This window comes from Corvus cornix, chromosome 1A (assembly GCF_000738735.6).
Source record: "Corvus cornix cornix isolate S_Up_H32 chromosome 1A, ASM73873v5, whole genome shotgun sequence".
In the NCBI taxonomy this organism is placed as follows: Eukaryota; Metazoa; Chordata; class Aves; order Passeriformes; family Corvidae; genus Corvus; species Corvus cornix.
The window spans coordinates 1,092,879-1,106,922 of record NC_047057.1 but is presented as its reverse complement, the minus strand read 5'-3'; the positions used below and the strand labels follow the sequence as shown (position 1 = coordinate 1,106,922).

The 14,044-nt window shown below is 48.0% G+C and overlaps 1 protein-coding gene across 29 annotated transcripts in view; it reads left to right on the top strand.

Moving 5' to 3' along the window:
- The window catches only part of LOC104695967 (collagen alpha-1(VII) chain-like), a 91,782-nt gene that overhangs the window by 32,777 nt on the left and 44,961 nt on the right, over positions 1 to 14,044 (top strand). For 26 of the 29 annotated variants that reach the window (XR_005604536.1, XR_005604537.1, XM_039571378.1 and 23 more), the window contains 22 exons: positions 1,293 to 1,439; positions 1,591 to 1,779; positions 2,100 to 2,239; positions 3,414 to 3,537; positions 4,737 to 4,880; positions 5,509 to 5,699; positions 6,137 to 6,211; positions 6,760 to 6,840; positions 6,919 to 6,945; positions 7,146 to 7,190; positions 7,672 to 7,740; positions 7,836 to 7,913; positions 8,142 to 8,168; positions 8,324 to 8,377; positions 9,037 to 9,108; positions 9,352 to 9,411; positions 9,595 to 9,630; positions 10,124 to 10,159; positions 10,987 to 11,019; positions 12,273 to 12,335; positions 12,642 to 12,701; positions 13,425 to 13,460. Coding sequence is in view for 27 of the 29 variants with exons in the window: in XM_039571378.1 (XP_039427312.1) it covers positions 1,293 to 1,439; positions 1,591 to 1,779; positions 2,100 to 2,239; positions 3,414 to 3,537; positions 4,737 to 4,880; positions 5,509 to 5,699; positions 6,137 to 6,211; positions 6,760 to 6,840; positions 6,919 to 6,945; positions 7,146 to 7,190; positions 7,672 to 7,740; positions 7,836 to 7,913; positions 8,142 to 8,168; positions 8,324 to 8,377; positions 9,037 to 9,108; positions 9,352 to 9,411; positions 9,595 to 9,630; positions 10,124 to 10,159; positions 10,987 to 11,019; positions 12,273 to 12,335; positions 12,642 to 12,701; positions 13,425 to 13,460 (1,787 nt within the window). In the remaining 2 variants the exon portion in view is untranslated. The remainder of the gene's footprint in view (positions 1 to 1,292; positions 1,440 to 1,590; positions 1,780 to 2,099; positions 2,240 to 3,413; positions 3,538 to 4,736; positions 4,881 to 5,508; positions 5,700 to 6,136; positions 6,212 to 6,759; positions 6,841 to 6,918; positions 6,946 to 7,145; positions 7,191 to 7,671; positions 7,741 to 7,835; positions 7,914 to 8,141; positions 8,169 to 8,323; positions 8,378 to 9,036; positions 9,109 to 9,351; positions 9,412 to 9,594; positions 9,631 to 10,123; positions 10,160 to 10,986; positions 11,020 to 12,272; positions 12,336 to 12,641; positions 12,702 to 13,424; positions 13,461 to 14,044) is intronic. The other 3 variants (XM_039571379.1, XM_039571390.1, XM_039571385.1) reach the window with 3 other exon arrangements.

Genomic DNA, 14,044 nt, shown 5'->3' with positions numbered 1-14,044 from the left:
CCTTTCCTGTGCAAATATTGATCCAGAAGGGCTCAGAAATCCCTGATTTCAGAGTTGTCTGGGAAGCAGGAATGGATAATCCCATGTCTGACAGTCCCCTCGGTGCCCTCCCTCCATCAATCCCGCTGGAACAGGTTTATAAATCTTGATTTCCCATCACCAGCAGACGAATCCTGATCCCCCTTCTCCATAGGATCGGATTTATGCTCCTAAGCGAGTAATTCCAGTTTTTCCTGGTTAATTATCCCGGCTGCCAACACTGGTGTAGAAAAGCAATTAAAAATTTGGTCCTTTTTGTTTTTGTCTTGATTAATTTTCCTCCACACAACTTGATTTTTGTCCTAAATGAAAGTTATTTTAGGACTCATTTCCCTTGCTCTTTTTGAGCTCTTTTAATGCCCTTTTCCCTGCTGATTCCATCCAGCCTGTCCCATAAAAAATGGGATCCCTTTCTACTCCGCTTGGGATAATTTCACTTTTGGATCAGACAAAATAAACCAATTATGGCTATTTTGACTCAGCCTCTCAAAAACTGGGAGCAGAAGAGTTTGAGTCAAATTTCAAGGGGGATTTTACTGGGTTTTTTTATCTCCCAAATTTTTTTGTGGAGAATTGAGAACAACAAACTGGATTTGACCTATGGAGATCTTTTCCAACCTTAATTCTATGAGTCGATGACAACGGAGCAGATTATTTGCACTGATTTTATTTCTTTCCACAGAAGTTCAGCTTTTTCCGTGATTTTTTTTTTAAGTAAAATGTTCTTTCAGGCTAAAAAAGTGCAAGTTTCACTTTGAACATTGTCAAACTCATCATTTATTTTTTCTGAAATAAGGTGCTTTGGAAATGTCAATCATTATTTTGACATCTTTTCCCTATCATGATTTTAAATCAAAACTATGAATTCTGTGCAACCGAATTTCTCAATCAAGTTGGATTTTATTTTTCATCAAACTTTCCATTTGTTCCCAAAAAAAAAGGAACTTATTTCTATCCATAGGATCCACTGGATAGAAATTGGTCTCTCAGCCTTAGGCATCACCTGTACCAAATTCCCTAAATTCTTGGATAAATTCCAGTTTTCTTTCCTTTTTAATGCACAAAATCAACCTCGTTTCATCTGGTTTAGTACCTGACCATTGCACTTTGGATATGCTTTGCTTGTGTCTCTGCTCCAAATCCCAGGCATCATCTCATCCCCAAATTCCTGTTTGCCAACAGTGATGCTGCAGAAATGGGAATTATTCTGAGTTTTTCTGGCTCCCAGTCATGTTTCCTCCTGTTTTCCACAGCTCCCGCTCTTTCCCAGGAATTGTTACCAGCAGCTTCCCGATCGTATCGAGTGACAGGGCTGAGCTCCGAGGAAACGTATTTGTTTTCCATAAAACCAGTGTTTGGAGACGTGGAGGGACCGGAGACAGCGCTCCTTGGACAAACAGGTGTGGAGGCTGGAGTTCTGGCTTGCGGTTTTCCCTGGAAAACTGCTCTTGAGGCTGATTTTTGGGTTTTCTACCCTTTTCCTCTTTGCTGGACAGCGATGTCGTGGCTAAAAGAGGTTTAAAATCCGCCTTTTCTGTTTGGCTCCTACAGCAGGACCTCCCAGAGAGCCACCAAGCGCTCCAGTGGCTCCTACACCACTGGATACAAGGAAATCTCCATCTGGATCTCCCAGCAGTGTGGGGACCACTCCTCGCCCATTGCCCACCAGCACAAAGCTCCCAGAGGCTCCAGTATGGACCAGTGCGGTGTCGGCCCCGCTGACAACCCTGCCTGGGCCAAGTGAGTGTGGGAATGATGATGATGACTGTGATGATGATGTAGAAAGAGTCAAAACTTCCAGAGGCCAAGATCTTCTCTGATCCCAGGAGCTAAAAGTGGTCTTAATTCCTTGAATAACGAGTGGACAGGGTCAGGGAAGGCCCAAACCCCATAAATGTGGTGAAGGCCTCGGCACTACCCTGAGGGGGGAAGGTGCTGCTGCTCACCCAGAACTTGGCATCACAAGAGGTTTGGGGTTTGTTTTGTTGCTCTGAACACACAAAACCCCACGATTCTGCTTCAGGACCCCTCAGCTTACGGAATTCCTCTTCCCTCTGCAGTTTGTGGGAAGCTCAAGGCAGACGTTGGGTTCCTGGTGGATGAATCCTCAAGTATCGGCCAGAGCAACTTCAATAAAGTGAAGGATCTCCTCTTCCGGATCGTTTCCTATTTCCCCAAGATTGGGCCTGAGGGGATACAGGTAAGATTTTGTTATTCCATTTCCTGAAGTTGTTTTCCTTCTCTTTTCTCCTTCTCCTCAGCCCTGCCAAGAGCAGATTCTGCTCACCCAGGAACTGTGGAACAGAAAGGCCAGGGAAAAACATGTGTGGAACAAAACAGACAGGAATTAAAGTCTCCTCAATGTCAGCCTTCCCATTTGGATGGATTTCCATTTCTTGGTTATTTTTCCAAGACTGAATCATTGGGAATAAAGCAAATTCCACACCTGAAATACTGTCTAGGTTAGCTCAGAGATCTGCTGGGTGCATATTCCCATCTAGGATCCCATTTCCAACCCCATCCAAAGTGGGAATGGTTGGGAATCCAGAGTGGGAATGATTAGAAATCTGGAGGGGGAATGGTTGGGAACCCAAAGTGAGGACAGTTGGAAATCCAGAGTGAGGATGGTTGGGAATCCAAAGGAGGAATGGTTGGAAATCCAAAGTGGGAACGGTTGGAAATCCAGAGTGGGAATGGTTGGAAATCCAGAGTGAGAACAGTTGGAAATCCAGAATGGGGACGGTTGGAAATCCAGAGTGGGAATGGTTGGAAATCCAGAGTGGGGACGGTTGGAAATCCAGAGTGGGGATGATTGGGATTCCAGAGTGGGAATGATTAGAAATCCAGAGGGGGAATGGTTGGAAATCCAGAGTGAGGATGGTTGGGAACCCAAAGTGAGGACAGTTGGAAATCCAGGTGTGGATCCAAGTGGGAAATGCAGGATGTGCCAGCAGCTCCCTCCTCCAACAAACAGAGAGCCAAAGCCCCAGGTCATGGTGGGAAACTCCTCAAGGGCAAACGAAGCCTGAGGGATTTAATGACAGCAAAGCCAATTGGAAGATTCTGTTCCTCATTTATTTGGGGTCATTTGTGCTTAATTAATGTCACATTTAAATTAGGAAGGGAGAATTACGGAGCCCCCTTTAAGTTGAGCAGGAAATGGGAATTTCTTGGACTCTTGCTTGGAGGTTTTAGGTGAATGATGGAGTTACCCTGGGCCAACAAATAACTCTGGGGACATAAAAAAATGTTGGTTTAGGTGCCGATCTGACTCCTTTTTCCCAGAGTCCCATTCCCGGGGCACCACACTCTGACTCGAGGCAGTCTGTCCCATTTCCTGTGGATTTGGGGATTTCAATCCCTGGTTTTGGCAGGTTGCTGTTGCTCAGTACAACGAGGAGCCCAGGGCAGCTTTTCACTTCAACCAACACCGCGACCGCAACGGAGCCCTCGGAGCCATCAAAGGGCTGAGCTACACCGGAGGCAACACCAAAACAGGTCTGGGAGGGGACTTGGACACCTGGGATGATCCTTCTGGATCAAGTCAGAACCTGGAAGCCAAGGAAAACATTTTTCTGAGTGGTTTGGAGCCATTTCCTTGGTGGGAACGTTGTGCTCAAAGTTGTTCTAAATTTGAGAACAGATTGAATTTAATTTTCGGGAGCGGTTTTTCCAACCACTTTGTGCTTTATCCATGTCCTGGTTTTCCCCCTGGGTTTTCCTCATTATTTTATGATTTTGCCTGCACTTGAGGAAGGTTTTTACACCATAAACATGAGGATGGCTGATTTGAAGCATTCTTGCATCCCAGAAATCCAGATACTTTTGTGTCATTTAAAAAGCTCAGAGCGGGACAACACTTTCCATGTGCTCATTCCCAGCAGGACATGGGGAGTACCTGGTTCCCTGGAGGAACACAACCAGGAATGGAAAATTAAAAAAAGGTTAATTTTCATTTAATCATTTAGCCCAGTTGGTTGGAGCCTGGTGCCAGTAACTCCAAGATTTAATCCCACTATGGAGCATTCAGGAGCTGGATTCAATGATCCTTGTGGATGCTTTCCAACTTGGAATATTCTCTAGTTTTGGGATTTTTCAATGAGTTCTTCACATCAGGAAAGCTTTGAGGCACCCAAATCCCTCATCCTGCCTCAGTGGTATTGGATAAGAGCACAAAAAAAGGGGGATGGTCAAAATACCGGAATTTTTATGGGATTGCTCAGGGAAAGAAAGCATGGAATTAGTCAGGCTGGAAATTCCCGGCTAACCTTGTCTCTAATCCTTCTTTTTATGGAGTTTGTGTCAATAAAGACATTTTACTCCATGTAGGAATCTTTCCATAGTGTTTTGGAGCTTCTTGACCGTTTCAATCAGTGGGATATTTCTTTGCGAAACTTTCTTGGTCTTTCCAAAGACATTTGGAAATGGGAATTTGGTGGATTTTTTTCCTGAAGCGTAAGAAAAATGCTTCAAATCTCCTGAATTTGTTTTCCCTTTCCAAAACTGTCTGCTAATTCTACCAGAACCATTCTGGCCAAGCTGATTTCCTGCTGTTATCCTTCAAAAGATGTTTTCCCATGCTCAGGGCTTTCCATTTTTGAGGAATTCCCTTCATGCTCCACCTGTGGAAGGAGATCCAGAGTCCAGACCCACGGAATTAATCCAGACTCCCACCCTGTCTCTCCCTGTCTGCTCAGGCCATGCCCTATCCTACGTGCTAAGGGAATTATTCCAGCCTTCCAGAGGGATGAGGCCGGGTTTTCCTCACATCCTGGTGCTCGTGACCGATGGACAATCCCAGGATGACGTGTTACCCCCAGCCAGAGCAGCCCATGCTTTGGGTGAGAATTCCCTGTTGTGTTTCCCTCTGTTATCCATGAATTTCCAGGTGGTTGAGGCTGCCCTGTTGTTTTTTCCTTCAGTTCTCCATGAATTTCCAGGGGTTTGAGGTTGCCCTGTTGTGTTTCCACGGTTCTCCATGAATTTCAAGGAGGTTGAGGTTGCCCTGTTGTGTTTCCACGGTTCTCCATGAATTTCAAGGAGGTTGAGGTTGCCCTGTTGTGTTTCCATGGTTCTCCATGAATTTCCAGGGGGTTGAGGTTGCCTGTTGTGTTTCCATGGTTCTCCATGAATTTCCAGGAGGTTGAGGTTGCCCTGTTGTGTTTCCATGGTTCTCCATGAATTTCCAGGAGGTTGAGGTTGCCCTGTTGTGTTTCCATGGTTCTCCATGAATTTCCAGGCTGCTGAGGATGGTGCATTGTGTGAGGAGTCCCTCTGAGGGCACTGTTGGCTCCTTCCTTTCTTTATCCTTTCTTTTTTCTCTTCCCAACCTGCTTTGCTGTAACTCCCACCCAGCTCCAGATGACTTCTCCGGGGGTTATACCTGATCCCACCAGAGGTTTCTGCCAGGAAGGGGGTTGGAAGCTCTGATCCCAAGGGTTGGGAGCGATGGGATCCGTGTCATTCCAGGGCTCCGTGTCATTGCTGTGGGTGTGTCGGGAGCTGACCCCATGGAGCTGCACCGGATCTTGCTGCAACAGAACCCCCAGGACGTTTTCTACGTCAGCACCTTCGACGACTTCCCCCAAATCCTCCAAGAGCTGATAGAAGCCATTTGTTCTGACCCTCAGCTTCCAGGGATCCAAATCCCACTGGGAAAGGTGAGTTCTTACACCTGGGAGTAAATCCAGCTTGGGGTGGGTCAGGCACAAGGAAAATCTTCTTCCCTGAGAGAAGTTTCAAAGTGAAATCCCAGCGGATTTAGGACACTGTGTCCCATCCTGACCTCACTGTCCAGCCCTAAAGAGCAAAGAAATCCAGGGAGTGGAATTGGGAAATCCAGGACAGAGCTGGGAATGTTTTGGTGGATAAAGCCACTGCAGAGCACTTGGAGATAATAAAAATTCATATTATAAATTCATAGGAATAGAATTGAAACATCTTGAGAATTCTCCTGGATGGTCAACTTTGCTTTTCCCTTTTTTTGCCTAAGCCAAGGAATGTTTTTAGTCCATGTTTCCTGGCCGCTCCAGTTTATTTGCCATCCTTTGGTGGATATGAATTCCCTGATAATTTTTTTTTCTCTTTTCCATGGAAGGGCTCCAGGGGCTCAGCAGCTCACAGGGGTTCTGACCCCCACGGCTTCACCGTGAAGGGAGAGAAGGGGGAGCGGGTGAGTCACAGAATATTCCCAGCTGGAAGGGGCCCGCATGGGTCATCGAGTCCAGCTCTTAAGGGAATGGTCCCACCAGCATGATCCACTTGGATAATTAATATCATGGAATCACGGAATGGTTTGGGTGGGAAGGGAACTTCAAGATCATCAAATTCCAACCTTGACACCTCCCACTGTCCCAGGCTGCTCCAAGCCCCAATGTCCAGCCTGACCTTGGACATTCCAGGGATCCAGGGGCAGCCACAGCTGCTCTGGGAATTCCATTCCCTGGCCTCCCCACCCTCCAGCCAGGAATTCCTTCCCCATATCCCATCCAGCCCTGCCCTCTGGCACTAAATACAACCAAATTATGACCGAGGAAGAGCTCGAGCAAAGAATCACCCTCAGATCTCTTCTGTTGGTGTTTTGCTATTCCTGCTCCATGCTGGCTTTGAAAATCCAGGAAAAGGGAACTGCTCTGGCATTTGGGAATGCTCTCAAGTGCTGCATGGAGCTCCTTGGGTTTGCACTTCCAAGGCCATCACTGCTATTTTCCATGTTTTTAGGGTCTCCCTGGGAAGGATGGCATTCCTGGGCTACCGGGTAGGCCGGGCCGGCCAGGGCCTCCAGGTCCCCCTGGAATCATGGTATGGATTGGTTTAACGAGCTTTTCCAAAGGGTCATTCCAGAGAATATGACCAGCATCCATCTGTCCTGTTTTGCAGGGGCTCCCTGGCAGCCAAGGTGACACTGTGAGTATTGGCAATCCCAGGTTGGTTTGGGTTGGAAGGAACCTTAAAACTCATCCCATTCCATGGGCAGGGACACCTCCCACCATCCCAGGTTGCTCCAAGCCCTGTCCTACCTGGCCCTGGACACCTCCAGGGATCAGAATCCGTGGTCTTGTGGGTGATTTTCTATTTAATGCTGCAGAATTTATTTTTAATTCCAGGGATCTCCAGGCTACCCAGGACCAGCAGGGCCAAAAGGAGACAGAGTGAGTTCCATTCCTGGATTTCACTAGGAAAAATCCATTCCGTTGTTGTGACCTCTCTTTCCCAAGCATTTTCACCAGGATCTTTGGTGACTGTGAACTTTTAAGCTGTGTCTAACTAATCCTACACTGCCAGTCCAGCTGGGGGAGTTTCCCTCAGGAATTTCATGCCTTCATGGACACTAAAATATTTCAATACCAACCGAGGGCAGATCCCAGGATCCTGTCCTTCTCCCAGTCCCCATTCCTCCTCTTTCCTCACATCCCCCTGAGCCATCCGTACAGATGAAGATCAGGAATGGATCCTGCTGAAAGCCAACGTCCTTTTTTTTCCCCGGGATTCATTATTTTCCATGCCAGCAAGCAAAACTCAGGTCATGGCCATGTGGCTTTGGGTACCAGGTGCTTTGAGTTGATGGAATTGCCCCTAAATCACCAAATTCCCAGTCTGCTCCTGGATCTCCCAACATGCCTTTATCCACAGGGAGAGCCGGGCTATGTCCTGGGAGGAGTGGAGGTGATTCCTGGCCGGAATGGGCAGCCTGGCCCCCCTGTGAGTATCAAACCCCAAGTGTGGGGGAGCCTTCAGCTTCCCAAAGCCTGGCAGAGATCCCACATCCCTCCCTCTCCCACTTTTCCTTGTTGCAGGGGCAGAAGGGGCAGCCAGGGGTTCCTGGGGTTCCGGGTTCTCCAGGTTCTCCAGGGCCACCAGGCATCTCCATCAAGGTGAGTTTGGAGCACAGTTCTGGGATGTGCCACAGCAAAAGGAGATCTGACTCCAAAAGTTGCAGGTGGAGGTGTCTGGAGACCTCTCCCAAAGCTCTCCTTCCCTCGGGAGTGGGAATTTTGCTCTCTTGGATTGTCAGCCTGCAGGATTTTTTGCTGGGATGAAGTTTGGCGAGGAGTCCCAAAATGCCCATCCCATGGGAATTCTCCTTGTCCTTTGTGTTTCAGGGTGAACCAGGGGATTCAGGAATCAGGGTGAGTACCTGAGGGTGGCTTTCACTTTGGGATGAAAATCCTTTTTCTGTAATTATTTCCAAGCTGCCCAAGAAGTTGTGGCTTCCAAACTTCCCAAAATTCCATGGAGATCCATAAAGGGATCATGAAGTGAGACTATCCTGTGCTTCATGCAGGGTCCCCGTGGGAGGAGTGGCCTCAAAGGTGACAGAGGAGACACAGGAGAGCCGGTGAGTGGCCCCAGGAAGTCAGGGAAAAACTGGGACAGATCCAGAGGAGGGAAAAATGTGGATCAGAAGCACGGGACAGCAAACGGCCCGAGCTGGCAGCAGATCCAAAACAAAGGAAAAGGGGTGCTTCTTCCCAGAAATCATCCCGCAGGGACGTTTGGGGTGGGGGAAGTTTGAGTTCAAGGGGAGCTAAGAGAAGGAAGAAAGTCCACGGAGGATTACTGGGAATAAAGACACCAGGATTGGTTTGGGAATTCCCCGCCTTACAAATGGCTCAGACTTGAAGGATAACATCCATGTGCTGTTTTTCCATCCTTCCCAAGGTGCCTCTTTCTGACCTTCTTGGATCTGGTTTTGGTTGTCTTTGCCATGTTGGAGAGCCATATCCCATAAATCAGCCCTTTCCATGTGTCTGGATTCCCCATTCCAGACCAACGTGGGTTCCCAGTCTCTGTCTTCCATTGTTTCCCCTTCCCGAGTAAAACCAGGGATTCATAACTTCTTTGTGGAGGAAAGGAAATTTGGGAATACACAGACAGCTCTGTAATTCCTCAGTTTTCAAGGAACTGTTCAGATGTCAGGATCAATATTTCCCTGCAGAATTAAAAATTTCCAGATTGGATAAAAAAAGGGATCTGATGATGTTCCTTCCTTTCCAGGGAAAACCTGGTTTGCCGGGCCCTGTAGGGCCCCATGGGGTTCCTGGACTTCCTGGACCAAGAGGAGAAAAGGTCAGATATTTCCTGAATCCCTCAGCCCAGGAGGAAAGTGAAAGGAATATCAGGATAGACTTGTGGGAAGGCATTTTGGGATCTCCCAACATTCCTGGAGTTTACTGGCTCTGCTCAGAGCCAAACACTTCCAGAGGAAATTTCTCCCCTCCTGCTTGGCTAAGAAAGACTCTGGAGCAGCAATCTGGGAAGGATGGGTGCTCTGGGATCAGCATTCCTGAGGATGCTGTGCTTTCCTTGCAGGGAATGGCAGGAATTGGCATTCCCGGCACTGCTGGTGTGAAGGGAGAAGAAGGAGAGCAGGTGGGTTGGGAATTTCGCAGTGAGGTTTGCATTAAAATCCTCTCGGAATGTTCAGAGTCTCCGAAGTCTCCTCCAATATTTAGATTTTCCTTGGAATCCCATGGTTCCAAATGGAAAGGGCGAGAGAAGGGAAGATTTGGGGTTTAAAATCAGAGCTTTCACTGCTTCCTCTGTTGTTTTCAGGGAATGATGGGACCTCCAGGAGCACCAGGACCAAAGGTGGGTGCTGAAATCCTGACCCCGAGTTCCTGGGCCTGGAATTCAGGTTCCAAGGAAATTTTCTGTCCCTAACCGGCATCATCATGATTCCTGTGGGAATCATTGGATCACAGAATAGTTTGGGTTGGAAGTGACCTTCCAAGGCCTCTGAGCAGGGAAATCTTCAACCAAACCAGCCTGACCCGGAACCTTCAGGTCAAAAGCAAAGAATGGGAATCATTTTACACTTCCTGGACTCTGGAATTCCTTGCTGCCAGGAGAGATCTGGAATGGCAGCAGGGTGGGATATTTTAAATAATAAACGGTGCTTTTGTGGCCAGGGAGACTCCAGAGTTCCAGGCTGGAAGAGCTGTCCTGTAATTAACGGAAAATTGGGTTGAAGAGCTCCATCCTTCCCTCCCTCCCTCTGTCTGGGAATGTCCCACCACAGCAGGAATCGAAAGTGCTGGATCTGTTTTCCTTGTGGCAGAAACTCCCTTCTGATTTCTTCCAGGGAATCCCAGGACCTCCAGGGCAGAAGGGAGACCAAGTGAGTGAAACAGTAAGAGAACGTTTGACCAGCTCAGGTGAAACGATCCTGATTTTTCCCAGTTTGTTCCCTGTGGGATCCAGCAGGGATATCCTTGAGCTCAGTGTGTCCCCTCTCCTTGGCTCTTGTGCTTCCGAGATGAGTTTTGGGCACTTTTAAGGAATAAATGGTGGGAAAGGGATGAGCAGAAAGTTTTCTCTGCCTCCCATTTTTCATTTCAATGGCCACCATTCCATCCTCTTGCCTTGAAGGGAAACCCAGGATTTCCAGGTGCTCCAGCCTTGGAGGTAACTTGGAGTGGATTAGAGCCTTTCATGTCCTTCAGCTGTGCAGCTCCAATCCCAAAATGCTGGGAATCCAAGAGCTGTGTCCCACAGAACTGCGGGAAGAACACCCAAACCTTTTCCCTGACCCTCCAGCCAACTTTGTCCTCTTCTCCTTTGCTCCACTTCTTGTATTCCCAGTATTCCCATTGTCCCCTCAAAGGAGCTTCACTGCTGTCCAGGAAACATCAGGATAAAAATTCCCACCACTGAATCCAGGTGCTCCAGGCCTGTCCCTGCTCAAGCTCCTCATCCACAGGGATGAGCCCTGCAGGACCACCCACAGCTCTCCATGTCCTTCCAGATTCCAGCTTTAAGGAGAAACCTCAGTGGTGGCCACCTCTGTGTGCCATAAGATTTCTTATCCCATAAAAATTCTTGTCCCATAACAATTCTTATTCCATAACATTCCTTGCTTTGGAAAAGATACCATGAAAAGGAGATTTTTTAATTTTTTTTTTCCACAAATAACTGAGGATTTCTGTGATTTCTTCTCCTCCTCAGGTTTTGGGACCTCCAGGCAAGAAAGGTGTAAGGGTAAGACTGTTAATTAATTCATTCATTAATTAGCACTGCTTGAAAAGGCAAGATCTCCTCCTGGAAAGGGGGAGGTTGTTCCATGTTTCCTGAATCCCATCTCTGTTGTGATTGACAGGAGAGGAGAGCTTGGAAAAGTCTTCTCCTGGGGATATTTCTTTATTTTATTGACATTTTTACCTGGTGCTGGAGGGAAATTTGGGATTTCAGAAGGGAGACATCACTCAAAGGCAGATCCAGCCCAATCCCAGAAGATACTTCCAGCCAAGGGAGGTGAAAGTCAGGGATAGCAGAGGCTGGAAGGGATTTTTGGAGGTCTCCAATCCCACGTCCTGCTCAAAGCAGAGCCCACTCCAAAGCTGGGTCAGGTCTCCTGTGCTGAGAATTCCCATGGATGGAGATTTCCCACATCTTTAGGTCCTGATCCAGAGTTTGGCCTCATTGAGAGCAAACTGAATTTCCCAAACCAAGGAGATCTCTGGGACAGAGCTATTCCCTGGCTTTATTGTCCATGTTTTCCAGCAGCTTTAGAGGATTCCATTCACGTTCTCAGTGGCTTTGACGTGGAACATGACCTGGAATATTTTCAATGGAATTTTTAATTTTTTTTTCAGTCTTGCTCTCTCGCTGCCATCCTGCCAAGAAAGAACCTTCTCTCTGTGAGAAGGATTTACTGCAGGACTGATTCCCCTTGGCTTTTCCATGGAAATTCCCTGCAGTGCTTCAGACCTCCCTCATTCCATAGACACAATGGATTTTGACTTTTTTCCTGGGATTGGATGTTGGAATCACTTCCTTTTATTGGTCCTATTGCCCAGACTGCTTAGCCTTGGCTGGCAAAAATCCCTCTTTTCTTTTAGGCTGAGCTTAAGTAGTGTCCTAGGAATTTTGCTGTGGCCTGGTGATGGAATGTGGCCTGGAATATCCAAATTTTTTTTCATTTCTTCCCGATACTTCACTGTCAACCTGCAGAGAAATGGAAGGTGCTCATTTTATTCCGTTTAAACCAGTAAAAATGCATTTATGGTGCTTTGTAGTGTGGCAGCAGCTGTGATGACTTTGGCATGGCAGAAGATCAAGTGCCCTGAGAAAAAACTTCCTTCTAAATCCAGGATGGATGGATGGGTGGATTTGGCAAGGGAATTTTTTCCAGGGTGCATTAGAAGTGCAAAACGCAGCCCTAAGGAGTCATGGGAACAGGGCTTGGCTTCCTGCGGGATATTCTTGGTTCCAGGTGTGTCTTTTCTTCCCAGGGAGATCCCGGACCAGCTGGACCACAAGGAGACAAAGGAATCCCAGGAGAAAAAGGGGAGAAGGTGATGACCTTGCACTTCCTGTAGGGATAAAAGGATTTCTTTTGTTGTGGCGACCAAGGAAACTCTGGGGAAGATGGGATTTCTCCCCAAGTCATCCATCCAGGAATCCAGGGGGAGCCTTCCATGTAGAGAAATCCAAAGCTCCTGGAAAGGAAATCAGGGAGGGACTCAATGCTCCACTCCCTGGTTGTCCATGCGGATGGAAATACCTTGGATCTGCTCTGGCTTTTCCTGCTCTGTGGAGATTTCTCGGATGAGCTCGGAAAAGCTGCCCTGGCAAGACACTGTATGCCTTTGTTTTTTCAGGGAAGTCCAGGATTTGGAATTCCTGGCCAGCCTGGGCTAAAGGGAGACATTGGTGACAGGGTGAGTGGGACAGTGGGGTGGGTGTGGAATGGGAAGGGCTCAGGGGACAAACCGGGAGGTTTAGGGACAAAATCTCTCCGTCACCTCCATGGATTTGTTGGCCTTCACCTCTGAGGAGATGAGCACTGGGGAGGTGACAAGGAGCAGGGTTGGTGACCCTGGGGAGGTCTGGGGCGGTGGGGTCCATGAGCTCTGTCCTCCACAGCTAGGTGCAAACTGTGCGGGACTGCCCCAAAATGTGGAGAATTCCTCATGACTGGAGGAAAACACGGACGGTCAATGCTCAACTGGTGATTCGGTGGACAGAATCCAATCTTGGTGAACAGAATCCAAGGAAGTCCCATTTCCAATGATTTCCTGTCCTGAAAGTCACCTTAGGCTTTATCTTCCTGACTTTTGTGTCTAAGGAGGTTCTGGTGGCTCCCATGGGAGTTGGCTGATGCCCAGGAAGGGTTGGGTTAATCCCTTCTCCAGGGACATTCACAGTCCCATTCATTTTAAACCAGCAAAAATTGGCAAATCCCAATATTATGGATGAGTATCCTTGGGAGAGGGGTGGGAAGCCCAAAATAGTGATGGTTTCAAAGTGGGGGAGACGGGAAGTTCCAGACAGGGTGTGCTTGGAGCAGCCCCTTCTGGGACATTCCCGGTTTTCCCCTTCTCTGATTTTAGCTGCTGACACCGGGAATTATCTTACCTGTGTCATTCCTTCTGTTTCTGCAGGGAAATGTGGGATTGTCTGGGAAGCCAGGTCAGAAGGTGAGTCCATGGAAAGCTTTGTTCCCTGTGAGGGTGGGGAGGCCCTGGAATGGAATTCCCAGAGCAGCTGTGGCTGCCCCTGGATCCCTGGCAGTGTCCAAAGCCAGGCTGGACATTGGGGCTTGGAGCAGCCTGGCACAGTGGGAGGTGTCCCTGCCCAGGCAGGGGGTGGAACCAAGTGGTCTTGGAGGTTTCTTCCAACATCTTTTATCAGGCCTTAAAAAAATTCCTGCTAATCCTCACTAGCAGGATTTTTCCCAGGAAAAGTTCAAAACCAGTCAAGAAATTTCTGGAAAAGATCCCAGCTGTGGCATTTGTTCACTTCAGTCTCACTGTGGGCATTCCTCAAACAGGGATCTCCCCAGGCTTGGCTGGAGGAGGTTTTGGATTTGGGAATTGTTCCACAGATCAGTGAATGGAATATTTCGGCTGGATCAGCTTCCTGGGCAGGGAGAAATGGGATGGCACAAGAGAAAAATGGGATGCATCCAAGCCAGGAGGTGTTAACGAGATGTGCTAATGAGGTTGCAAAGTGCAGGCAGCAAAAGGTGTTTGGGGTTGGGAGAAGGCCTGGGGAGGCCGTG